The sequence below is a fragment of the Hippopotamus amphibius genome, chromosome 10, assembly GCF_030028045.1.
Source record: "Hippopotamus amphibius kiboko isolate mHipAmp2 chromosome 10, mHipAmp2.hap2, whole genome shotgun sequence".
NCBI classification, from domain to species: Eukaryota; Metazoa; Chordata; class Mammalia; order Artiodactyla; family Hippopotamidae; genus Hippopotamus; species Hippopotamus amphibius.
Window position 1 is genome coordinate 116,626,462 of NC_080195.1, and position 25,411 is coordinate 116,651,872.

The 25,411-nt window shown below is 65.4% G+C and overlaps 1 protein-coding gene and 1 long non-coding RNA gene across 7 annotated transcripts in view; both read left to right on the forward strand.

Annotated features, from left to right (window-relative positions):
* Nucleotides 1-271: 271 nt before the first annotated feature.
* On the forward strand, nucleotides 272-4,592 carry LOC130829792 (uncharacterized). Its single transcript, XR_009047661.1, has 3 exons — nucleotides 272-1,278; nucleotides 3,342-3,450; nucleotides 4,015-4,592. It is a non-coding gene; the product is annotated as an uncharacterized LOC130829792 (long non-coding RNA).
* A 1,517-nt stretch (nucleotides 4,593-6,109) lies between these two features.
* Nucleotides 6,110-25,411, forward strand: part of COL18A1 (collagen type XVIII alpha 1 chain) — an 88,953-nt gene continuing 69,651 nt past the window's right edge. For all 6 annotated transcript variants that reach the window (XM_057696344.1, XM_057696345.1, XM_057696346.1 and 3 more), the window contains exons 1-2: nucleotides 6,110-6,198; nucleotides 6,305-6,399. In XM_057696344.1, the coding sequence (XP_057552327.1) occupies nucleotides 6,188-6,198; nucleotides 6,305-6,399 (106 nt within the window). In that variant the 5' untranslated portion in view covers nucleotides 6,110-6,187. The remainder of the gene's footprint in view (nucleotides 6,199-6,304; nucleotides 6,400-25,411) is intronic.

The window sequence follows — 25,411 nt, forward strand, 5'->3', positions numbered from 1 at the left end:
GTCCCGCCCCGGAGGCCCCGTCCTGGGGCTCTGGTGTCTCTCGTGAGAACTGGAATTGCCCTTCTCAGCAGAACTATGCCCGTGTCCTTCCTTCTTCCCTCCCTCCCTTCCTTCCTTCTGTCCAGTGATGCACGAAGCAAAGACACCATCCCTTGGTGGGGAGCTGAGTTCTACTAGAGGGAAGTGGGAAAGCCACAAGCAAATAAATGGACAACTGAACAAACAAAGGAGCAAGAGTATTAGCCATGAGGGCTTTCTAGGAAAGCAAACCAGCCCGACGTGGAGGCAAGCGCTGGGCTGCCCTGAGGACCAGGCGGTCAGGCTGAGGTCTGCGGACCCTGAGGACGGGAGTGGGGCGGGGAGGACAGAGGCCGCAGCCCTGGCACGAGTCAGGGTTGGAGGTGTTCTAAGGCTGATCTTGAACATGAGCAGACCCAGGCTGTGTGGGTCGTGTGTGGTGTTGGGGGGTGTACACAGAGTTGGGGGTTGGTTTGCACTGAGCAGTCACCCCAGCTCATCTGGGGTGGGAGGACAGGCAACTCTCTGATTAACTTGTCTGAACACGGCGGCTTCGTCGTGGCCGTGGCCGCGCCCAGGGAAGGGAAGGGGCTGGGGTTGCTGTTTGTGCTGGATGGCTGCCAGGCAGGCAGGAAGTGGGGGTGGGAGAGTCCCCCAGACCCTTCCTCCCATCCACGGGTCTTGGCAACACATCTTCCGTTGTACTGATGGGCTTCAGTGGGGACAAGGCGGTCCTTGAGAGACAGAACGTCCCTAGAATGTCCCAGGCCATTAGAAGATGCACTTGAGAATTCGGGGACCGCTCCCCTTCCCCCGTGACTCAGCAGGAGCTGCGGCGTTTCTGCGCAGCAGTGAAGCGAGGGAGTGGCAAGCTCAGAGTGCACAGAAAAGTGTGCGGTGAACCTCGGACAGTCGCTTCTACCCGCGGGCTTGGCACCTCCTCCAGGCGTGTTTCCTATCGCGGCACCACGTGACATTCGTGGTGTGGATGTGGTTTCTCCACATAAACATTTCTCATTTGATTAGATTTTTCACGGGGACGTAACAAGCCATCTCATGTATGTCTCATCGTTCACTTGCTGTTTCCAAACTCTGCTCTGACAAACCGCCCCCCCACTGTGAAAACCGGCTTCGTCGGCTGCCCGGCCCCGGGGCCCGGGGTCTGCTGGTCGGAGGCTGACGTCCAGGTGCTGCTGACCGGAAGGGCTGAGACCCGCTGGCTGCTGAAAGCACAGGCTGTTCCCGTCTTTCCTCGGGCAGGTAATTATGGAGAATCTCCCAGAGGCAGGCACCGCCCCAGGAGCTGCAGGTGCACCAGGTGTGATGCCCGGGCACGAGGTAGGGGCCGCTGCGAGGGCACCAAGCACAGAAGCCAAAAAGTGTACCGTCTCGCTGACACAGCGAGAGGTGGGGCCGTGGAGGAGGTGGAGGGCAGAGGCCGGCAGGGGCCAGAGCCCAGGCCCAGGGCCTGCACGTCCATCGTCGGGCTGCAGCTGCCTCTCAGCTGCAGGGGGCCAGCCATCAGCGCCTGAGCCCTGATGTGTGACGAGATACACTTTTTGGATACACTTTGTGTTTTTCACAGCAGCTCTGCCTACCACGGAACTTTTCTTCCTCTCCTGATGAAAAGTTACTTTCATAGCACAGCAAGCTGGTGGTGTCTCTTTGTTTTTCTTGTTTTATTTTTTCTTAAATTTATTTATTTTATTGGTTGTGTTGGGTCTTTTTCGCTGTGTGCGGGCTTTCTTTAGTTGTGGTGAGTGGGGGCTACTCTTCGTTGTGGTGCGTGGGCTCCTCATTGCCATGGCTTCTCTTGTTGCGGAGTACAGGCTCTAGGCACATGGGCTTCAGTAGTTGCAGCACATGGGCTCAATAGTTGTGGTGCGCAGGCTCAATAGTTGTGGCACATGGGCTTACTTGCTCTGAGGCATGTGGGATCTTCCTGGAGCAGGGATCGAACCTGTGTCCCCTGCATTGGCAGGTGGATTCTCAACCACTGCGCCACCTCGGAGGCCCGTCTCTTTGGACACAAGGAGAAGATACAGCACGGGCAGAGGTCAGGTGTCCTGCCCTTTCCTTGTCCCTGGCCTTGCTCTGTGCCCCTGGCCGGAGGCCTCTTCCTTATACGCCCCCTCTCTCCTCGCACAAACCCACGTCCCACCCAGGACGCGCCCACGGAGCAGGCAGGAGCCCACTGTAGAGGCCCCAGGCTTCAGCGGGGGGTCCAAGGCCTTGTGTGGGTGGGCGGACATCCATCCAGCGTCCCGGGCTCGTGGGTCCCTGCTGGACCGTGCCCCGGAGGCCCCAACCCTGCGTGTCACACACTTCTCTGTCATCTGTTGTTTCTCCCAGCGGGAGAAGCAGCGAGACCCGCCGCAGCGGGGAATGGGGAGCGGCACGAGGAACTGGGAGACAGAGGCTGGCGCCCAGGTTCAGGCCGGTCTTGCAAGGGCACCGCGGGTTCTAGATCCGCATGCGCCCAGGGGGCCCCCTCCCAGGCTCGCTTCCCACCCAGGCCTTTGCTCCTGGAGCCCCCGCCTCCCCCCCAGCCCCTTGTGGAGCCCCCGGGGGCCGGGCCTCCCCCGCGGCCCAGACTGTGCTCCAGGGACCCCGCCCAGCACCGGGCACAGCCGCTCCTTCTCTGGGGGTTGATTTGGGCCCGTCCCGCCTGGAGGTGGGGCCGCCGGCTCCCAGCTGCGCCCAGTTCCCCTGGAGGGGTCTTTGTGGAGGAGGGGAGCAGGCACAGCCCAGTGCTGCTTACGCACATTGGGGTTCCTCTGTTCTGTGTGCGTGTCCACAGTTGGCATTTTTCTACAGCGATCACATATTACTAGTGGATATAAAAGAAAAAAATAAAACTCTAATAAGGGACCTCCTAGGTGGCACAGTGGTTAAGAATCCGCCTGCCAACGCAGAGGACACGGGTCCGGGCCCTCCTCTGGGAAGATTCCACATGCCGCGGAGCAGCTAAGCCCGTGAGCCACAGCTATTGAGCGCATGTGCCGCAACTATTGAAGCCCATGCGCCCGGAGCCCATGCTCTACAGCAAGGGAAGCCACGACAATGAGGAGCCCACGCACCACAGTGAAGAGGAGCCCCCGCTCTCAGCAACTAGAGAAAGGCCGTGTGCAGCAATGAAGACCCAATGCAGCCAATAAAAAAAAACTCTAATGAGAAAAAGATGAGAAAGCCCCAGGAACTGTGGGACACACAGCAGGGAGCCTGTGATAAGACGTTCAGTGACACAAGTGAGCACGAGATGCTTTCACAGCAGTCACAGTGTTTCACAGTAAAAACTCTCACTTCTGTATTTTTTGTTGTAGCACTTTTCATGACACAGAATGCCCTTTCAAGCTGGCCCTCCCCACAAAGCCCACAGGCGTGGGCTCACCCCCTGCCGGGGGGCTCCCAACCTGGGCGAGGAGAGAGATGGTAAGCCCCAGGGACACAGCAGGACACAGCCCCGCCTGCCCTGTTCCCCGCCTCTCCTTCCCAGACCCACCTTCAGGCCCAGTGGGTTGGCTGGGAAGGGCAGGGGAGGGGGAAGAGGTGGAAGAGCCCCTGCACCGCAGCTCTCTCACCCTGGAGCAGGGCTGCAGCCATGGACAGACGGACAGACGGGCCACAAGGCACAGGAGGGGACACTGTCAGGGCCCAGGACGTGCCTACCACACATGCGAACACACCACACATACAGGGCCGTGAATACACTGAAACCCAGCAGGAGCCTGCAGGCCCTCCGGGGAACAGAAGCCCCTCCCTGTCCCCCATTTCCTGTTTGTAGAGAAAGCTTTAGTCTCCTAGGCCTGCCCTGAGCTCCGAAGAGCAGACTGAAGCAGTTACTAATTAGAGACGTGCGGGAACCAGAAACCCAGGAGAAGCAGTCCATGCAGAGCAGCAGGGAGCGTGTCCACAATAGTCAGCGATAAGGCAGTCCCAGCTCCTCCTGCGGGGATAGCACGGCTATCTGACGCTTATCTCTGAGCTGTTCCGCAGAAACCAAGACCCCCACCCGGTGGAGGATGGTGACCACAGGCTGCCCACCAGCACGGAGACCCCAGACTGGCTGGAACCAGAAGGTGGATGATGTTGACTCCCGATGACCTCACCACCAGCCAATCAGAGGAAAGTTCAGGAGCTGCAACCCTCACCCCAAACGCTGCCTTCCCTGAAAGCCATTGGGAAGTTTGGGTCTTTTGAACACGAGCTGCCTGGTCTCCTTGCTTGGCACCTGCAGTAATAACCACCATGCTTTTCTTCACCACAACCCAGGGTCAGTAGGTTGGCTTTGCTGCGACCAGGCTAGCGGACACAAGTTTGGTTCGGTTACAACGCCGACAGACACACATGCACACACCACACACAGTCAGAAAGAGCTCACACACGGACTCACATGTCCCCTTCACCCACACCCATCGACAGACACACATGGCTCATGGACCCCACCCTGCCCCTCCATCCACATATACAACAAAAGTTTTGCATTTCAATTCAATGCTGTTCTCTTTCATTTTTAAAAAATGTGGTCACAGTCCTCTAAGTTGCTTTCTCTCCTCGCCGTGGACCACGCACACACTTCTCACCAGATCTGGAGGTTCAAAGTCAGGTGAGGACGGAGGAGCGAGCAGGTGGACGTGCCGCAGGCCAGGCCCGGCAGGGCCCCCTCCTCCCGCCTTTGAAGACCAAAGCAGACAGGAGAGGGGGGATGATGCCACGGGATTGGAATCCCACAGGCCCTCTGCTGTGGCTGGAGAGCCGGCAGAGGCAGAGGGAGGGGCTGCAGGGCCGCCTCAGGAGGGCCCGGGAGGAGCCCACTGGCTGAGGCCCAGGGAGGTGGTGGTGGAGGATGGGTAGAGGTGCGTGGAGGGCGCCAGGCTTGGGCCAGGCCAGGGGCTCGGTCCCTAGGTGGGGTGAGGGTGAGGTCAGTGCAGCAGGGAGTGCCCAGCAGGGTGCACGAGGGTGGGGCGGGGGAGAGGTATGGAGAGGCCCAGAGAGTCTACACTGCAGACACTGCTCAGGGGTCCAGGCAGGACAGGACCCTGGATCACCCTTCCCCCTGGCAGTGGGGGAGGAGAGGGGTGAATCCAGGGGGCCAGCAGACTTACTGAGCCAAGGGCGATGGCTCTCCGGGGCCCCTGTTTTCTGCAGACCTCGAGGGGACCAGGTCCAGGGAAACGCGAGTTCACTTTAAGAGTCGATGCCAGGGGCTCTGCCTGCCTGAGAGGCCTGTGGGCGGTCTGAGGACTGGACCCCTTTCCACTGCCTGGAGGAAGGAGCTGGGACCTGAGGTCAGGCAGTCAGGTGGGCGTTGGGGAGCACTGGCCTGAGGAAATGGAAGCGGCCACACAGAACTCCCAGAGCTGCGGGGGGCCTGGAAGGCTCTGGTGGGGGGGCAGCTGGACCGCCGGCAGGGGGAGGGGCCTCCCGGGCCAGGGCTTGCGGGCAGGAGCACCGGGGCAGCCATCTCACGTGGGGTGCAGGGCCCATCCCCTGCGAGAGCTTCAGGTGGGGGCACAACGTGAGGAGTGGGGCGTGGGGAGCGCCACCACCCTGGGTCCCGAGCGTGGAAGCAGCGAGGCCGGGTGCGCTGCCACGACGCGGCCACTGCACCCAGGAGAAGCCTCGCTCCCCTTCCGTCCATCTGCCGGCCCTGGCGAGGAACGCCTTTGCTCCCGTCGCCCGCCTGCCCGCTGCCCCATCGGACTCAGGGCCTGAGGACGAATCCTCTGGTCACGGTCACCTTCCCCAAGAAGCGCCTGCTGGACACACTGCGTGTCCCTGGACCTTGCCCCCGGTTGCAGCCCGAGTCCCCGCTGCCTCCCTGGGCAGCTCTTCCCGAGGAGGGCGCGCGGGGGCCCACGCTGCCTGGGGACTCGGGGTGGGGGGAGAAACCGCGCGCCTGCAGCGTCAGGGGTGCGAGGCGCCGGGGAGCGGCCGCGCGTCGGGCTCCCGGCCCGCACCCGCTAGGCGCAGCGTTGACTGCGCGCCCGGGCCCCACGCCGCGCGCCGCGCCGGGCCCCGCCCCCGCCCCGCCCCCTGGCCGGCCCCGCCCCCGGCCGGCCCCGCCCCCCGCTTGGCCCGGGCGGCGCCCAGAGCGCCGCTGGCCCGGCGGGCGCACCGCGGCGGAGGCGCAAGCATCCCGCGGCACAGACGGTCCGGCGCGCTGAGCATGGCGCCGAGGTGCGGGCCGCGCGGGCCGAGGATGGGCGGGGGCCGCGGGGTCGCGCGGGCGGGGGCCGGGGGCGCGCGCGGCGCCTAACCTGTGGCCCGTGCCCTGTGCCCGCAGGTGGCGGTGGCTGCGGCCGCGGCGGCGGCGCCTCCTGGACTCGCTCGCCTCCCTGGTCCTGCTGCTCGGGGTCAGCGCGGCGTCCGCGGAGCCAGGTAAGGGCGGCCGGGACGCGAGGGTCCGCACCGCGCCCGCCGCCGCCGGCGTGCTGCGTGCGGGTCTGCGGCCGGTCCCGCGGCGACGGCCTCGCCCCGGCCCGCCTGGGCTCGGGTCCTGGGATGCGGCCGCGCTCTGCGCTCTGCCCACGCGCGCGGGGGGCCCGCGGGACGCGGCCGGGCCGGGGCCGTGTGTCGCGCGTGTCCCGCCGCGGCCATCCATTGCTCGGCCGCCGGAGTCCGCTCCACCTGGCCGCGCCGCGGGACCCGGGGAGCGGGCCGGGCAGGGGCTGGTGCGGGCCGCCCGCGTCCTGAGGTCCTCGCGTGGTGACCAGACTTCGGCGACCCTGCGGGGCAGTCGGTGCGCTCGGCGGACGGGGCTGCGGAGCCGAGGTCGTGGTGGCGGCCGTTACACGCGCGGTGGCTCGCAGACGCCCGGGCATCCGACGCCCGCCCGCTGGGCCTGTGTCGCCGTCGCCGGCCCGGTTCCTCTCGGCGCCCGAGCGGCCGCCGCGGGTCGCGCTCCCGGGCCCCGGCGTGGCCGCGCGGAGTCCGGCCGGTCTCCAGGGAGGGCAGCGCGGTGCGGAGCGCAGCCGTGCGGTTTCCAACCTGTTGAGGCAGAACTGCCCCGGGTTCCCCAGGGCCAGCCTTTGTGAGCCGCCAGGCCTGCGTCCCCGCGCCCGCCGCGGTGTCGGGTTGCGCGCGGTCCCTTTGATGCGGCCGAGCCGAGCAGCCGCGGGAGAACAATGCGCGGGGGGCCCCTGCTTGGCGGGGCCCGCTCCCCGCTTCCCCGGCGAGGACCGCGGACTGCGCTCGCCAAGGCCGTCCCAGCCGCGCGGACACTTCCTGCGCCACCGGCTTCGCGGGCCCCGCTCCCAACCGCGCGGCCGCCCGGGTCCTCCTCCCAACAGGCCCAGCAAAGGCCCGGGAGGAGCTGGAGGGGATGGGGGCGGTGCCAGACCCGAGGGGACCCCCCGACCCCAAAGAGCCGGTGCTTTATCACAGGTAGAAATAGACCGCTTGCCCTGACGTCCCTCCCGGGCAGCCCGCTCCCCGCGGCCAGAGTGAGTGTTGCCTGTGGTCACCGCAGCAGCCACACACCTGCCGCCACAGCTGGCCCGGGAGGGGCCACAGCTGGCCCAGGAGAGGGAGCCGCTGGAGGGAAGTGTCCTGGGGAGAGAGCCAAAATAATTCGTTTCATTGTTTCCAGTTGGCTTGGTCACCAGGTTAAATAGCGGCACAGACCTTTTAAAAAAGTAACCACCGCATAAATAGATCTAGGAAAGCACCTGTGTGTAGAGTAGCAGATAATTCGCGCATCTGTGTTAACCTCGGGGCTGGGGGCATTTAGGGAGAGTTTGTCCTTACAGGGTTCTGTGGTCCCCGGGGTTCTTGGGGTGCGTATGACCGCCTGGGACCACTTCATGGCCTCAGGGGCCGCCCCCTCAGACACGTGCAGGAATGGCTAAGCCTGAGCCTCTTTTATGTCTCATGGGGAAAAGGAAAGACACTGAAGCGTCCACACCCCAGCTCATGAAACTCTGTGATCAAGGAGAGGAGATCAAGGGTGATGGCTCTGAGCCTCAGAGAAGAAAAAATAAAATGTTATGTCCGTGAGCTTTGGTGAGGTGAGATCTCGTAGGGTGTTCAAGTTAATGCAGACTTGGAGGAGGTGCGGTGGGAGGGAGTGACAGTTCAAGGAATGCTGTTTTCTCTCTGTCCCGCCACGTGGCTGCGGTGGGGGTGGGGGGTCGCCATCGTCTCAGGGCCTCCGGAAGGAAGGAAGCCCCTTCCAAGGTGCCTAATGGAATGTGGCTCTTTCTGTTCCCTGGAGCTTAAAGCAGGAAGCAGGCTCTGTGGGGCGCGTGTGCCGCCCACCCCTCCCCCTGTGCGGAGAGAACACAGGTTCCTTTCCCTGCTGGGACCAAGTCCCCTTGGAATGGGATAATAATTGCCCCCCCCCCCCCGATGTTGTTGGAGAAGAGCTAATGTGTGTGAAATCTGGACTTAGCAGGGGCTCAATTTGTTCAAGAAATGCTTCAAAATTACCCGTTTGCTGACTTGAACATTTTTTTCTGACCCCAAATGATGCATTTCCCCATGTCTGTCTTTGTGCCGCACTTGATGCCCCCCTGCCAAAAAAACGTCTTTTGCTGTTTTGGTTAAACTTGGCTGCTGTGGTTCTCATGCTTCTGAGTGGCACCGTGTGCTTTCCCCCGCCCCACCCCCTGCCGGTCACCAGAGACCCGGGGGACTGTGCTGGGCAGGCCTTGTGGGCCTGGAGGCTCAGTGCTGCCTGCGGCCCCCCCTCCGGAGGAAGTACCGGAGTCACACGTGGCCATCTAGGGTGGCCATCTGCCCATGGTCAGTCCCTCAGGGCCGAGGAAGAAGGACCTCGCCTGGTGGGCATTTGTAGGGCGCCCCCTGTGGCCTCGAGCCACCTTGCCTCTGGCCTCCCCCCCGCCCCCCCCATCCCCAGACCCGCATGTCCCGCCCTCTCTCACCACTAGGCCCTCCCGGGGTCCACCAGTGGGTCCAGGTCTCGGCTGATGGCCGTGGTCCTCCCCCCCACCAACTCCCTTGGTGGGCTTGCAGGGTTTATTTGGAACAAGACGTGGCCAAGACCCCGTGGGTCCGTGTGCCTGGGGGTGTCTGTCGTCCTGAGGTTCCCGGGGACCTGAGCTCAGGGAAGGAACTCTTGTCCGAGCCGGGCTTGTTTCGAGGGGCAGCGTCCTGTCAGGGAGTCTTCAGGGTTCAGGCGCAGGACCTCTGAGATAGTCTTGAATTTCAGCAAAACTTGTTTTTCAAGGCCCTCTTGTTTTCCTTTAAAAGAAGGAGGAGGGAGAAAGTCCTTGCAAGGAAACCTAGAAGGAGAGAAACTGACTCTGTCCAGAGCGTGAGGGGCCGGGAGAGCCTGCCCCACCCACCCTGCTGCACCCTGAAGATACAGGTGCGCACGTACTCAGTGAATGCGCACATGGGCACACACACGTGCACACACGTGCGCACGCTCACTTTCTCCCCACCAGAGTGCCCGGCTCTCTCTTCATCCGGGTCACGGAAAACGTCCTGGGGCCCCATGGCTGACGGAATGGGGCACGACCCATCTTCTGACACGATGGCCGGTGGACCTCCCTCTCCCATGGCCTGAGCGCTGCTGGGAGGGGCCGGTCCGCGGAGGGGTGGCCTTCAGGCCCGGGGCTGACTTCCTGCCAGCGCCCGGGGATCCCGTGAGGTGGGTGACGGGCAAGCTGGTCGTGCCGCTGAGCAGGCCCCGGGCCCGGCTCTGTCCGCGGCGGCCGGCCGTCGCCCCACGGCACGTGCCCACCTGCGGCCCTGGTGGAGGCCGGGCCACGGCACCTGCGAGGGCCAGCCCGTGGACGGCACCCTCGAATCTCAGCTCTCTGCTCAGAGCCTGGGAGCCTGTGGATTAGCTGTTGTCTGAGAGAACCCCCAAACAGCGGCCCCTCTCCCCAGAACGCAGCTGGCCAAGCACCAGCTGTCTGATGTCTGGGTAGAAGGTGGACACTGCAGGGTGTGACATGTGAAACTACCTGGAACTTGATGCTGTTGGTGGGAGGGAGGGATAAATTATTGGGAAAATTAAAACGTATGTTTGGCGTGCTCATAAGATGACTGAGTTTGACACATTTTGACAGCAGTGGCCCAGAAGGACAATGAGAACGTGGTGGGGAGAGGTGCCTGCCGTGTGCCCTGGGGTCCCCACAGCTCTGCTCACCCGCCAAGTCACGTGGCTTCTCTGGACCCCACACCTCCCATCCCTGATGGCTTAGGGTCTGGGATGAGTCCTGCCAGGCCCGCCTCCTTCTCAAGAAGGACTGGGCCTCTGATCCCCTCCATGTCCTCCTGCCCATCTTGGGAGGAGCGTAAGGGGTGACGGGCGCTGTGTCTCTCACTCATGGTGTCTCCACATGTCCAGGACCTTGCACTGTCCACTGCATCCCTTGGGGATGCTCGGGGGAGACAGGGCACCCCGTTGCACAAGGAGCTTTCTCTGTCCCGCTGCCCAGCCCCGCCCTGTGCCGGCAGGGTGTGGACGGGTGATGTGGGCTGGCCCGAGGGGTCATGTTTTCGATTGGCAGGTCTGGGCTGCAAAGAACAGCCGTCGGAAGGAGCTTTAGATCACGGATGCACTGAGTCAGATAAAATTTGGGGGCCGCAGGGCAGTGTCTGTGCCCCGCCCGCTGGCCTGCAGGGGCGCGTCCTGCCACCCCAGCTCCTCCGGCAGAGGAGGCAAGCCCCAGCACGGCCTCCTGGCTGTCTTCAGTGAGTGCCCAGGAAGGAGGACTTGTTCGCAGGCTGGTACACCTTTCTGGAATTCTGTGCCGGCAGACGGGGACATTCCTGGGCTGATGCACCATGATGAGGCCGGGGGCACAGGGCAGGGGCGCCCAGCACTGAGCTGGAGTGACGGGTGGGGCTCTCGGCCACCCCTGGTTTCTGGAAGACCAGGAGGCTCTGTGGGGGTGCACCTGGCCCAGGCACTGGCCACGCGTCAGGGTGGATCTTTGCAGGGTATTTGCTCACAAAGGACATGAGACCAAAGCCAAAGGCTCAGGGACAGGGCTACAGGGCGAGTGTGACCAGAGCTCGGTGATGGGGGGGCCTGGGTGCAAACCACAGAAGCCATGTACGTGCTCTCGGGGGGTTGGTTTGGTGGTTCGTGGAGCCCGGATGGGGCATCTACAGATAACGCATGTTATTAATTTATTTTTTATTCGTTCAGTCATTCATTTAAATGTGGTCCGAAGTACTCAGTTTTACTTTTTATGCTGTTCCTTGAATAGATTCAGAATAAGGCACGATCAGGCCTCCTTGTTTTGAATCCAAGCTCAAATCTTGGAGCCGGTACCAGGGTCCGGCAGCTGGGTATCCTGTTTGCACAGAACCGGCTGGTGCGGGCTGGTCTCCGTGAGCACGAGAGGCGCCCTTCTGCTCTGAGGAGACGTGAGGCGATATGATATGAAAGCAGTGCCTGGAGGGCACGTCCCAGAGGCGGTTTAACCATGTCTGGGTGCCCAGAGTGCGAAGTGAGCTTTTCTCCTTCTGGGAACGTGGAGGGCCCGGGAAGAGCATCCGCCTGGCTGCTGGGAGCTGGAGGCCGGATGCGTGTCTGCGGGGCCTGGATGCGGAGGGACCGTGGCCTCTTAAGACGAAGGGACACCTTTCTTCCCCGTTTCCTTTAGGCAACCAGGGGACTTCACCTTGGGAGGAAAACCGTGGTGATTTACGTGGATGCTGCCGCTTTGACGGTGTCAGGAGGGGCAGGGCCGTGGGAGGAGAGGCAACGTTCCAGGACCCTCGGTGGGCCGGCCAGCCGCGGGCCTGATGCAGGGCCGGCCTGACCCTTGGAGATGGCCCTGCCTACCCCTGAGCGCCTCTGGACCAGCCAGTTGGCCCCGTGGAGCCAGCGTCTCTTCCAAGCTGGGGCTCACGAGTCTGGGGCTGGCAGTTGGGGTTCGCGTTGGAGGAAAGCTTGGGAAGGCCTTCCTTTCACTCCAGCTGGCCTGGGGCTGGGAGGTGGCAGGTGGTGAGCTCAGCCACCTGGCCCCTGGGTCCATTGAATTCCTCTTTTCTGAGTCATCTTTGAGCACCTCTGCGTGCACCCTGCCTGCCCCGCCCGAGCAGGAAGGTAAACAGCAGTGTCCCCAGGTGACCGAGGGCAGGGTGGACCGTTATACCCCAGGCCGGCCGAGCGCGTCCACGCTGGGGTCTGGGCTCCTTACCTGGGGAGGCCCCTCGGCAGTGCTGGGGCTGAGCGGGGCGCTGTGGTTGGGACCTTCGCGAGGGGGCCGGCATCCCTCCAGATGGACATCTGTTACGTGCCCGGGCTGAGCACTGTCACTTTGAAATCTTGCTAATGTGGTAAACAGAGAAATACCATTTCTGTGCTCTATCTTGTGAGTTTCCGTCTAGCGAGGATGAAGGTTCTGGAGTGTTCTTTGGCCTTTGCATCTCTCTGCTTGCTCTGACACCCATTCTCTGTCTGTGCTGTCTTCAGTGTCATGTCTGCCCGTGGTGTCACCTCGCGGGGGGCATATTTGGCTTGGTTTTCTAGTTTGTAGGGGATGTGGAATTTCTTAAAGCGTGGAGTTGGTTTTTCCCCTTACTTTCATGGCCTTTTCCTGGAGAGATGGGCCGTGTGTGAGGATCATGGCTCAGGGAACGGCCAGGGCTCATCCCGTGGCGGGGGGGGGGGGCGGTCGGGAGAAGTCCGAGAGGAGAGCTGTGCACGCCGGTGGACACAGCCCTGGGGGCCATGTGCTGCTTGCAGCTCTTAGCGTCTTCACTCTGCCCTGGTGGACGTGGGCTTGGAGCTAGTCCTTGCAGAAAACGAGTGTAGAGTCACTAAATCGTGGTCTCTTACAGCTAGCAGGCAGCCTGGCCGGCCCCTTTGTGTTTGCGGATGGGACGCCGTCTGCTGTGAAGCTGAGAGCCCAGGCTCAGCTTCTAATTCCAGCTCTGCTTCTGGGGGCTGTGTGACCTTTGGCAGATTCCTCGCTGTCTCTGTGCTTCTGGTCTGTGGACTGGGGAGGGCAGTGGGGCTCTGCGGGACTGAATAAGCATTCCTGCAGGGAGCTTTCTGGGATGTGTCCTGACAACCCCTCGTTGGGCTCTGGGGACACTGCATCAGGGATGGTCCAAGCCAGCCGTCAGGGCGGGGCCTGGAAGGAGGGCCTGGTGAGCACCGAGAGCAGGAGGCGGGTCCACGTGACCGGAACACGGTTTCTGTGCTTCTCACTTGGCCGTGGGCTGCGCCTGCTGAAATGATCATGTGTGTCAGACAAAGCAGCCCACTCGCCCCCGCGGCCCCGAGGTCCTCCAAGTGTCCTGGGCCGGGCGCCGGCGTGGCCCGCCCACCCACACATCCCGTGGGAGCGACTCGGGGAGCGCAGACCTGCCTCTGCCTGTTGGAGCTCGTAGAGGCGGCTGTATCTTGAGAAACTCTCCTGCTGAGATTCCACGGGGCCTCTTCTCTCTGCGAGCCAGGCCGGCTCCTGGGGTTCCTGGATCGAGGCCCCGTCCGTGCTGGGAATCCACGCTCAGCCTGATGGGGTCGACCGGGCAGCGCCTGCCCGGAGGACGGCAGACAGGACAGCGTCCCTCCTGTGCTCTGTCAGCCAGCCTTCCAGGCAGGACGAGGGGCGCCACCCTGATCCCGCCCGTGCCCACCTTTGGGGTCGGGGTCTCCCCACCTGTCCTGGGTCCTGAGGCCCCTCCAGCTGCTCCAGCCCAGGCCGCCAGGCACCGCCCGCAGGGGCCTGAGGGCTTTCCAAGGCAGGCCCCCGGGAGAGGACGGATGGGGCCCCGGCTCCGGGAGGTGCCCTGTGGAGCCAGCCCACGGGTGGGGCCGGGAGAGGCTGTTTGTACTATAAGTAATGATTCCAACGAGACAGAGCCCTGTCACCCTGCGCACGTCCACACCGGCACTGAGCCACCTCTGCTCCTTGGTCTCTGGGCGCCCGGAGAGGGGGACGGCGCTTGCTGAGCCAGATGCCCCTCCGGGGCCCGGCCCTCCTGCCCCGCGTCCAGGTTGCGGCTGTTGCTTTGATCGCTTCCCGGGCCCTGAGGCTGACCCGTGTTGTCTGCGGGGTGGCCGTGCCCCCGCGCCCGTGGGCAGTGTTGGCAGCGGCCTCTGCCTGTCCGGGGTCCTCGCACAGCCGCCTCGTCCCCCGGGGGCACCGGGGGACCCATCTTGGTCCAGGTCACCAGCGTCCTTGGGGCAGCCGGGACCTCCTGGTTTTCTGGCTACAATGGGCCTCCGTCCCCAGCGCACTCGGGCCGGCCGGAGCTGGCTGGGAGCCTGCGATGCCCTGCTGACCCTCCCTAGCTTATGCTGGGGCTGCAGGTGAGAGTGCCGTGGAGGTTTGGACCCCAGAAAGAAAAACGCCCCGTTCCCACGCACCCCTCCCCGTCGTCGTGGGGGCCGTCGGGCGTCTTCAGCAGACCCGGGCTGCCCTCCCTGCGGAGCCCCACCCCGGCCCGTGCGGACAGCCCCTCTGGCGCAGAAGCCCGAGGCCCACCCGGAGAGCCAGCTGCTGCCCAGATGGGAAAACACCACACTCACCCCCACTCCCGGACCGTGGGCTGGCCTCCCGGGCACCTAACCTCCCCGCGTTTGAGACCCTAGACGCGTCCCACCCCCTCGTTCAGACTTTCACGTCCCTTGGCAGGTGGTCTGCGGCGTGTCAGCCCCCAGGGCGCCCCCGTCCCGACCCACAGGCCCAGGCGTGCTGCCTTACATGGTAGAAGGACTCGCGGTGGGATTAGGGCCCTGAGCTGCGGAGATTATCTGCGTCGGGAGGGTGGGCTGCGTGTAATCCGGGGTCCTGAGAAGAGGTGGGGGAGGCGGGGGTCAGGTCTGGGGGGAGACGTGGCGATGGAGCAGAGGCAGCGCCTGGACGATGCGGGAGCGGGCCCCGGGGGCCTCTGGAAGGCAGCGCCGTCGCGCTGGCCCGGGGGTTTCAGCCCTCCGGCCTCCGGGACTGTGCAGCCCAGCCGTGGTGTTTCCAGACCCTGGGGTCACGCGCTGCGGCGGCCGCAGGACCGTGTTCAGCAGGCGGGGTGGGGCTGTGGTGACGGCAGATCCCCTCTTGTGAAGCGATGTTCTCAACAGGGTGACACCTCTGATGTGTTCGAAGGGCGTGGGACCCCACGCCTGTACAGGACCCCGCACGTCCTTCCTGACCCCTGCGTCCCGGCAGTCGACGCCCCGCCCTGCGCGTCCAGCACCCTGGGCTGGGGGCTCTCTGTGGAGAGGTTAGATGGGCTCCGTCCCAGGAACCTTCCAGAGCTCAGTGGGACCCCGTTCTCAGGCCCCAGGATGACCTCCCCATGTCCCCAGGTGGCACCAGGGGCTCCGACCTGCTGGGGCTGGGCTCCGACTGGCTGATGGACGCTTGAACGGGGAGGGGAGGCAGTGGGCAGAGGGCGGGTGAGTGGGGCCGGGGCAGACGGCAGGGCCCCCGAGAGTGCCTGGGTGGGCCTGCAGGCGGGGGCCCTGTGAGGGGTGCTCTCCTGGGACTCTCGGCCGGCTGGCCCTCGCAGGGCGGGCAGGTGTACGCGTCCACGAGGTCGGACAGCGACCTGCTCTGTTTGGAGAATGAGGCAGATGGCACAAAAGCATGTTCCCAGAAAGTGCCAGCTCTGCCTTGCACCCTGGCGTGCTGCAGAAAGATTCTATAAAGTAAAGATGAGCGGCTGCCGAGCAGGTGGACAGTACTCAGTGCGTGTCGGTTGGACCAGCCCCTGTCTACCTCCAACCATCTCAGGTGCCGGGTGGGCCTTCAGTTATGGGAGGTGGGCCTTCAGTTATCTGAGGTGTGCCTTCAGTTATCCAAGGTGGGCCTTCAGTTATCCGAGTGCCAGGTGGACCTTCAGTTATCTGAGGTGGGCCTTCAGTTATCTGAAGTGGGCCTTCAGTTATCCAAGGTGGGCCTTCAGTTATCCGAGGTGGGCCTTCAGTTATCTGAGGTGGGCCTTCAGTTATCTGAGGTGGGCCTTCAGTTATCTGTGCCAGGAGATTTGAAGGACAGTGAGAACTGGTGGCCAGACTTGCTTCACTTACGAAAACGGCCAAACTGGCCCATCCGTGAGGTGGGCCCCTAACATGCAAACTGCACCTTCGTTTGCCTTCACATGCTGGGTGTTGTCACCTCTCCGCCTGCGCAGGGACCTCTCTGAGGTCACACACGTTCAGCGAGGGCAGGGGTGTGCAGGCAGGGCGTGTGGCCCAGAGCTCAGCCTGGCTCCTGCGGGCCTGGCTTTGTGTCCCTGGGTGGCAAGAGACAGAGCCCAGGGTGGCAGGCAGCCGGGAGGGGCTGGGAACTGTGTCGTGGCGTCCCGACTCCTGGAAGTTGGGACGCCCCCCTACGCCCCCACCCCGGGCCGTCTGCCGGCCATCTCAGGAGCAGCCAGGGCTGGCCCAACCCAAAGGTCACTTCCTGGCCGGTGCCTCGGGGAACTCTGCGGGGAGGCCGTGCAGCTCCTCCCCGGGGTCATGGGACAGGGGAGGGGCAGGGGGCACGTCTCTGCTCAGATTCAGAAACCCAGGGCCTTGGGCGGCAGCGTTGTCCGTCGTGGCGGGTCGCCCTGGTCTGCTCAGTCCCCGCTGAAGAGCCCCACTCAGCGCATCTCAGTGCAGGTGGAGTTGGGTTTTGACTCCTAACTAGTCCGTAGACAATAGAGAGTTGAATTCCAAAGCCGTGGCCCCCACCTGCCCACTGGATTGGAAACTGCCCGCCCATCCTCATTTCCCTCCGTTTCCCCGGTTACACGCGAGTGCCCCTCGGAAATGGTCCAGGATCCACAAGGGCTCCCAGGGGCCCGGCTCACTCGGAGTCTCAGGTGTTTGGAAGCCTCTGATTTGACCTTTGCCCTCCTCGTCCACAGAAACAACCCTCGTGCCTTAATGTGCTCTTCCTGAAGGGCCTTTTTAAGCGATGAGGAGTTCCTGCTGTCTTCCTGGCTCAGGACACGTGTGTTTGGGGAGCCACTTGCTACAGGGCAGTGCTGGGCCTGAGCGTCCGGCAGACTGGGGCATGGAGACGGGGGTGGGATCCGTGGAGACCCCTCCCCGTGCCGCGCTGCCCTGAGCGGCCTTCGCCACATCAGTGGTGACTGCCCGAGCCTCAGGGCACCCTGCTCTCGGTCCCTGTGCCTGCAGACCAGCCCCCGGGAGTCCCCACTACACCTGTCCCTGTGCCGGGGCCTGGGGTCCCCGCGACCTCGGTCCTGGGCGTCCTCGTGCTTCTCTGAGGTCCACAGCTCTGGGTCCTGGCCCGGCCGCCCCCTGTGCCGAGGGGTCTGGGCTGTGCGTCCTGCGCCCCGCCGTCCCCCGGCTCCTCCTTGGTCGTCACTGTGCCAACCCTGCCCTTTGGTGAGCGAGCCCAGGACCTGGGCGTGCGAGTCGGGGAACGCACGGCCGTGGTGTAACCTGCTCTTGGGTAAGCCTCTCCCTCTGTAACCTGTGGTCACGTTGGCGCAGGTGGAGCCACGCCACCTCCACCCCGGCCCCCCCCGTGTCACACCTGGGGCCAGGTCGAGGCGCCGCGTCGTGGCCTGTGCTGTTCCCGGGGCCGGTGGCCGACCGCAGGGACGCCAGCGATGGGGGTGGGGCTCCGGCTGGGGCCCCAGGTGGGAGCAGGTGCAGGCTGCACCGGCTTCACTTGCACCAAGTACGGGAGCTTCTCTCTCGCGATTCATGTCCCTCTACCTCTGAGCTCTCTCATCACCCGCTGAGGACGTGAGGCCCTCGGATGAAAGCCCCTTTGTGCGCGGCCTGCGGCTGGCTCCGCCCTGGGCTGGCGCGCGCGGCCCGAGCAGGTATGATGGTCCTCTCGCCGCAGGAATGTCCCCACGAGGCCCCGTGAACAACGTCGCCCTTTATTCGCGCTATTAGCTCATGACGCTGCGATTTGGGTCCCGTTTTATCTGGAGAGGGAGGGGAAAGGTCGCGCTGTCTAGACACTAATCCACCACGATTGCGTTTCTTCCTCGCCCGTATCCTGGCAACAGGATTACAGCTGGCGGGATGGCATTCCCGCGGCCCTGTGAGAGCGGATTCCCAGTCCTCTCGCTCTCCGGAACCTTCTGGGGCCAGCGGTGGGTGTGGGCCGGGAAGGCGCTTGGAGCTAGGTGTCCTCGGGCCGCCAGGAGTCAGCCATGCGGGATTCCAGCGAGGAGGGGTCGCGGCTCCAGACCCAGGGGCCTCCGCGGGCAGCGGTGCGTGGCGAGTGAGGGCCCTGCTGCACGTTCCGGCCTTTCACCGGGAAGGGCAGGGCTGCCGATGGCCCGCCTCTGCTCCTCCGTGTGGCCCCCCGAGCCGGAAGGCTGGCCCCCTCTGAGGCTCCCGCCAGGTTCCCCAAGGGTGTCTACCCTGGCGCCTAGTGTATTAGGTTAGCTGGTGCCCGTGCGGGTCCCGCTCAGCACACGCTAGGCTCCTCGAGGACAGACGGGCGGACAGATGGGCTCTGGGTGAGACTGTGCTTTGTCTGCGGGAGTGTCTGCAGCCCTGTTTCGCCCTTACCGGAATTTACTGCCCCTGCGAAGAGACGCTCGGCTCTCATGTTTGAGGACCACCTGTGCATCTGATCCCAAGAATGAAGCGGGTGGGTTGAGCAGTGGGAATGGTCCCATCGCGGGGTCAGCTGTGGTCGGATGGGAGGAGGAAGAGGGTGAGCGGTGGCTGGGAGGAGGTCCAGCGTGTACGGAGCAGCGAGGCTGTGCTGGGGAAGGAAGAGCCCCGACACTTTACCTCGGAGCAGAGCTCCACGCGGCTGGCTGTCCCGTGGCCCCTGACGCGGCCGCGCAGGCGGGGAGGCGGGGCTGCAGGGTCCCGAGCACACCCTCCTTGCTGCCCACAAGGCCGTGGGTGGGAGGGGGTTGAGCACGGCTCCCGTCTGCGTCTCCTGGTGCTTCCACTCCTGCCGGCGAGCCTGGTCTGCAGCTGGCAGGTTCCAGAGCCGCTCGCGGTGGGAAGCGGGAGTCTCCGCCCCTTGGCTGTCGTGCTTTCCTTTGATTAGGAACGGTCCCATCCATCTGGCGGTCCCTGCAGGCGCCTCCCGTGGGGTCGGAAGGGGTGGGCGCGTGGGCCGTCGGCCCGGGGTGTCTTTGCTCTGAGCTGATCGAGGCTCACGTGGTTTTAAGGTCAGCCACGTGCGTGGGGTGCCTTCCTGACACGGAGCCCCAGGATCTGGGCAGTGCCCGGCAGGCGCTGGGGCTGGGAGGGCTGTTGAGATCTTCTGGGCACCGGACACCGGGGACCTGCTTGTGTGGGAGGAGCGAGAGCTCCGCGCAAGTGTCCTCGGCTCCCGGGGCCCCGGGAGACGGCCTGGGGGACTTCTGAGCGGCTGTGACTCTCACGCCTACAGGGGAGGGCACCGTGGAGCCCGCCCCACCCTCGACCCGGCCCCCGGCTCCTTTCCTCCCCCTTGACGCGTGTGCGCACACACACGCACACACACACACGTGTGCACACGCGCACACGTGTGCGCACACGCACGCACACACAGGCTCACCCTGAGGTTTAGCTGAGTGGCACTTGCACCTCAGGGTCACATCCTGCACACGCTCTGTGCCCCCGCAGCCTCGGCCCGCCCCTGCACGCGGCATCCTCTGAGCTGTCCGGCCGCCGTCCTGCCCTTCATCCTGGGGGGCCCGGGCAGGGGTGCCTCGGCTGGTCGCTGCTCCAGCCCGGCCCGCTCTCCCCAACCCTGCGCCCACCTGGAGGGAAGCGGCTGCGGGCTCCTCCTGGCCCCTCATCCGCACCTCCGTATCTGCCTCTCTGTGGCCTGGGAAAGAGACCATGGGTTGTGGCCCACGGGGCACTGGGATGGCCACTCCCGGGGACACCCTCCTGTTTGACACACTCCTTTGGGTATCCACCTGCTTCTCCTTCTGCCCCTCCCCTGCCCGGTGGACATCTGCCCCCAGATCCGGCGCCCGCACCCCCCACTGCGGCCGCCAACCTTTCCCCTGCCTGGCGCCCTGGGCGTCGGGGCCCTGCCTGCTGTCCTCCCCCGGGGTGGGGACCCAAGGACCCCCGGCACCTGATGTCGTGCCTGGCACACAGCTGGGGCTCGTAAATGCTTCTCAGATGCACGGATGCTCTTTTGAGGGTTTCTTGAGAACAACGGCTCATGGATTTGGCCGGAGCACACGGCCGACCCTGCCTGAGGTCCTGGCAGTGCCGTGTCTCGGGGCACCGGCCTGGTCAGGGCACGGGCCTGGCTCGGGACGTAGAGGCGTTCCCGCATCCCCAGGTCACGAGGGGTCTCGCCCACTCCTGTGTGGACTTCAGCGGTGCGGGGACGGACGCCCGTCGTCGTGGAGCTGCAGGAATAGGAGAGAGATGTGGACGCCCGCGGTCTGGCCAGGCTCCCCTTGCTGGACGCCGGGCGTTCGCAGACACGGAGCGGACGCGCGGGTCCCGCTGCAGGAGGCCAGGTGGTGCCAGGAGGAGCTCGGATGGGCGGTGTCAGGGTCGTGAGGCTCACGGGCTCTTCCCGCCTGGAGGGGGCACTGTCCCCACAGGGAGGTGGGGGCCTGTGGGGGAGACCCCTCCAGCCTGGAGGGCAGTTTCTAGGAGGTTCGAGAGGTTTTAGGGGCCCCGACGTGTGGCCAGCCGTCACTGCCACCTTTTCCTCATCCTCAGGGCAAATCGGGCTGGGAGGTGGGGCCCCGAGCCTCAGGTCTGAGGATGCGCTCTTGCTGGGGGTGGGTGCCTCGAGAGCGCCCGTCTGTCCTGGTGTCCCCTGGCGGGACGGGGCGTGGGGGGCCGCGTCCGCAGACCGGCCTGCGCTGCCTGCCTCACTGGGTGGCCCTCGGCTCCCTCCTCTGAGGCCTGGCCTCCTAGGGTCTGCCGGGGGCGGCCCTCACTGCCGTGTGGGCACCTTGTCCCGGCCCTGCTGTGAGGCCAGGTCAGCGCCAAGTTCCTCCACATGAACACCCAGGCCCCCCAAACCCTCCCCGTTTCTGGAAGGATGACTTTGTTCTCACTGCAGACGTGCTGTCGGCAGCTGAGGAGGCACCGTCCCTCAGGCCTGTGGTCCCCAGGTGGGGCCAGGGCCTTGGACCCAGGGGACCAGGCTCTGCAGTGCAGTCCCTGCAGGTGTGGCCGGGTGCGCCCAGCGCCCCCAAATCAGACGTTCCTGCCCTGCATCTGATTTGGAATCTAAGGTGGAGACCATGCACGAGGCTCGAGAGGGTGGACGGAGGACGTCCCCCGGGGTCTGCGTTCCCAGGGAGCCCACGTCCGGCTGGCTGTCCCGCGGCCCCCTGGCTGGAACAGTCTGGCACGCTGCGCTGGGCCTGGTGGAGCCGGGCCATCCCGGCCGCCCCGGCAGGGCCGTCCCCGAGGGGCCGGCGCTGGTGCCGTGGGGTCGGGAGGGAGCCCGGCTCGAAGACGCTGGTGGGCCGCCTCCCTGCCGGGGTCCTCGTGATGCCCGTGGTGACGCAGCCGGCACCGGACGGGGAGGGAGGCGTGGACTCACACCGCAGCGGGAGAGCGAGCCCACGTTTACTGAGCGCCTTCCGTGCGGCGGGGTCCTGGCCGCTGCGGGGCTGCGCGCGCTCGCTGCCACCTGTGGGGCACGTGTCGGCCTCCGGGAGGGGACAGAGGACCCCTCTTGCTGGGAGGCCCTGGAGCGGGTGGGGCGGTGGGCGGGCTGCGGGGAAACACACCTGGGGCCCAGGCGCGTGTTCGGGGGACGCCGTGCGTGGTCAGCCCGTGCTGGCCCGGGGACCCTGCAGGGTGTCGCCGTAGGAGGGGGTGGCCTCTGTGTCCGCGGTGCTCTGGCTGAGAGGGCTTGGGAGGGGGACGTGGCGGGGGCAGGCCCCGCTCTAACGTCAGCCCCCAAGACCCGGTCCGAGGTGTGGACCGCTCCCCGCCGTTCAGAGCACAGGGGGATCGTGGCCGGATCCCTGTGGCTTCCGCCCCGCGGTTTGGAAGGACAGGGCGCTGTCCCACCCAGCTCCCTCTGGTCCACCGCTCACGGCCCTCCCCGGCCTCCCACAGGCTGACGAGGCCTGAGCCTGTCTCTCCCCCTTCCCGCCTGGTGACCTGCTTCAGACGGGTGGTGGCCTGGGCGGGGCCGTCGGGCGGGCCTCCGCGGAATCCATGCTGATTAGGACGGTGACAGCAGCAGGCCCGAAACTCCCAGAGGCCAGAGGCTGCAGCTGGACGCTGTCGGTTTTACTGTCACTTTGGGAAGGAGTTTGAACGTGTGACTCTTGGCCTAGAGGTCTTCTTCCCGGGTGTCCCATCTGGCGTGTGATCCCGGCCCCGCCTGCGGTTTCTCGTTTTCTGAACCTCGTTTTCCTGCTGCCAGGACCCCTCCAGTGCTCGGATGCCTGACGGCCCTGCGGGGCCTGGGCAGGACCGATTGGCACGCGTAGGAGCTCGGCTGCCCCCAGGGGCCTCCCGCAGGGGCCACGGTCCCCTGGCGTGTCCTGCCTCCCTGCCTTCCGCAGCCGTGGCCCCTTGCCTGGGGAGGGCTCAGCGCTGGGGCTCCACATGGGGGGGGGGGTGCCAGGAAGGAAACGCCCCTGCCTGAGGGCTTGGCATGGGGTGACTGGGGGCCTGCGGGGACCCCCTGCTGCACAGGACCCGGGGGGCTCCTCCGAGGCCCCTGAAGGACACGGCTGTGGCTGCTGCGCACCTAATTCTGCCTGCCTTTAAGCCCTAATAACTCAGAGAGAGAGACAGACAGAGAGAGAGCGACGGCGGGGAGGCTGAGCACTGACGTCCAGGCCACAGGCGCCCTAAGCCTCGCGCAGAAACACGGACACCCGGCCGCGTGGGCCCCGGCTCCTGGCGCAGCCACACGCGTCTCGCCTGAGCACCACGGAGCAGCGTCCGTGGTTCCGGTCGCTCCTTTAACCCGGGCGAGAATCCGGGAGGGCTGCGCGCGAGTCCCTCTGGATTTTCCCGCTTTTGTGCAGGTGTCCCGCCCGGCGTCTTTCTTAAGCCGCGCGTCTGCGTCCGAGTCTTTCCAAAGCCCCGGCCCCTTCCGGGGCTGACGGCCGAGCCCCTGTCTCGGCTCCCGCGGTGCCTCAGGACGTCCAGCAGCTTCAGGAACGAGCAAGTGGCCGGCGGAGCTGCTGCCGGGGGGCGGGTGCTGGGGTCGGTCCCAGCGGGGCTGGGCCGAGGGGACCGGGAGGCCAGGGAGGCGGCGGCCGGCGGAGCGGGACCGCGGGCCGCGTTTTCAGGTGAGGGGCGGCCGTGACCCCCGGGTCCTCCTGCCCGCGCCTGGCTGGCCGCTCTGGGTGGGGTGAGGACGCAGGTGGACGGCCGCAGGGTTGGGGGCCGACAAGGACCGGCTCTCAGGGCCCCGCCCAGGTCCGCCCGGCGACCGTGTCACCAAGGGCAGCGGGGACGGGTGGTGGCGTTCGTCCCCCAGACCCCACGGAGCCGGCAGGGCTGTCGGCTGCACCCTGTTGGGCGAGCGCCGCGCCTTCGAGGACGTGCCCGTGCCCTCCGTCCATCCCAGGCTGGGGCTCAGGGCCGCCTGCAGCCTCGGGGGGAAGGGTCCTGGCAGAGGCGCCCCACCCGGCCGCCCGCGGGGTCCCTGACCGGAGGGTGGGCCTGGAGGCCAGGGCTTCGTCCTGCGCCCTCTCCTCCTTTCCTGCACCGACTACGCGTGGGGCCCGGCGCCTTCCCCGCTGGGTTTCGGGGCCACGCGCCTCCTGAGCAGCCCTGAGTGGAGACGCGTCTGAAACTGGGCTGTTCCTGCAGCAGCCAGGGCTCCAGGCTCCTGGCTGAGCCGCGTGCGAGCCCGTCCCTCTCCGCTGGCCGCGGAGGCGACATCCTGCTGTGATAACTCCCGCACCCCTGGCTTGGAGTCCAGCCGTGGACTCGTGGCGTCCGTCCCCTTTCTCCCTGGCCTGTCCCTCCTTGCAGACACAGGCTGCTCGGGCCGCCCTGCGCCCCTCCTCACAGTGTCCGGTGGCCCCGGGGCTGCTGGCTGGGGGGTGGGAGGATCCCAGACCCTGGGAGTTGCTGGGTCTCACCCACAGTCCCCGGTGGTGGGAGGAGCTGATGAGGGCCCTGCAGGGAGCCTCGGGGCGAGCAGAGGTGGGGCTGTGACAGTCACCGGGCAGGCGGGCATCTCCCGTCCTGCTGCCGGCCGGTCCCCGCACTTCCTGGGACCTCTCTTCAAGCACTGTACGCGTGTGCATGTGTGCGCGTGGGTGCACGCGTGTGTGTGTCAGACCAGCCTCCTCCAGGGCGCTTGCAGGGCCGGGTCTGCTGACACTGCTGCACGCCGTGTGCCCCGAGTGGAGAACGGCCAAGCTTGCTGTGTTGATATTTCCTCCTGTCTGCCTCCATCTCACCGGAGCTTTCATGTCAGAATGTCTGCCCCACCCCCCAGTCCCTCTCCTTCCCACGGGTGCACAGTGTTCCCGGAGACACCCGGACCGGAGCCCCTCCCACCCGCAGCTTCCGGGCGTGGACCCCAGGAGGCAGGTTCGAGGCCCCTCACTCACGGCAACCCCGAGAGGGACCTCGCTCCCCGGCCTGACTGCCTTTGCTGCCCAGATCCCAGACCCCAGACCCCACTGGGCCCATGCCGCTGGGGTGCCGCTTGGCGAAGGCGCCGCCTCCTCCAGGCAGGCCCCCTCTTGCCCTGCATCCACCCAGCATGACCTCACCTGCCTGCCTGCGTGTCGGGGCACCGTGGCCCAGCCAGGCGTGTCCAGGTGGAGCTGCCCACGTTGCACTGGCCCCTTGGCTGGACGGTGGATCTGAGTGGCCAGAGTACCGCTAGGATCAGGGTTCTGGTTTCCGTCTCCAGATGTGTGGGCTCTGGCTTGTCTGCGCTCAGCCTGGGGCTCAGGGCCGGGCGCCTCGGGGCTGACGGGGAGGCGGAGAGGGAGCGGCCCTGGGGCGCAGGCTGGCACCTGGGTGATGAGCTCATGGCCGAGCAATGAGGTGCGGCAGCTCAAGGCCCCAGGGGCCTCCAGGGGCCCCGCCCTCTGTGGTGAAGGCTGCTTCCCGGCATCCTCCCGGAAGCCAGAGCATCCCAGGGCTCCTGGGTCGGAGCTGAGGCGGGCGGCTGTTCACACGCCACCTCCCCCGTGCAGCCCTCCTGACTGCTCCCCCCCCACCCCCTCCCACCAGGCGCTCCGAGGGTGCATCTCACTGCATGGTGCCCCTCAGGGCTTCAGGGGCATGTGGGTGAGGGAGGCCAGGGGCCATGAATGTGCTGCACGATGGGGTTGAGCACATCCCAGGGGCTGGATGGGGCTGAGCCGGCGGGAGAGGCGGGCCACCCTCGCCCACGGGTGCAGGTGGTGACCGCCTGGGCACGGGCAGGGCTGGGACTGGAGGTCAGGAGGCTCCAGGACACGGGTGTCCCGTGCTCTCTCTTCTGTAGGCTTGGAACAAGCAGGTTCCTTAACTTGTTTATTGTTTTAACTTTTATTGTTTAACTTTATTTATCCACATAACATAAAACTAACCACTTTAACGTGAAAGATTTGGTGACTT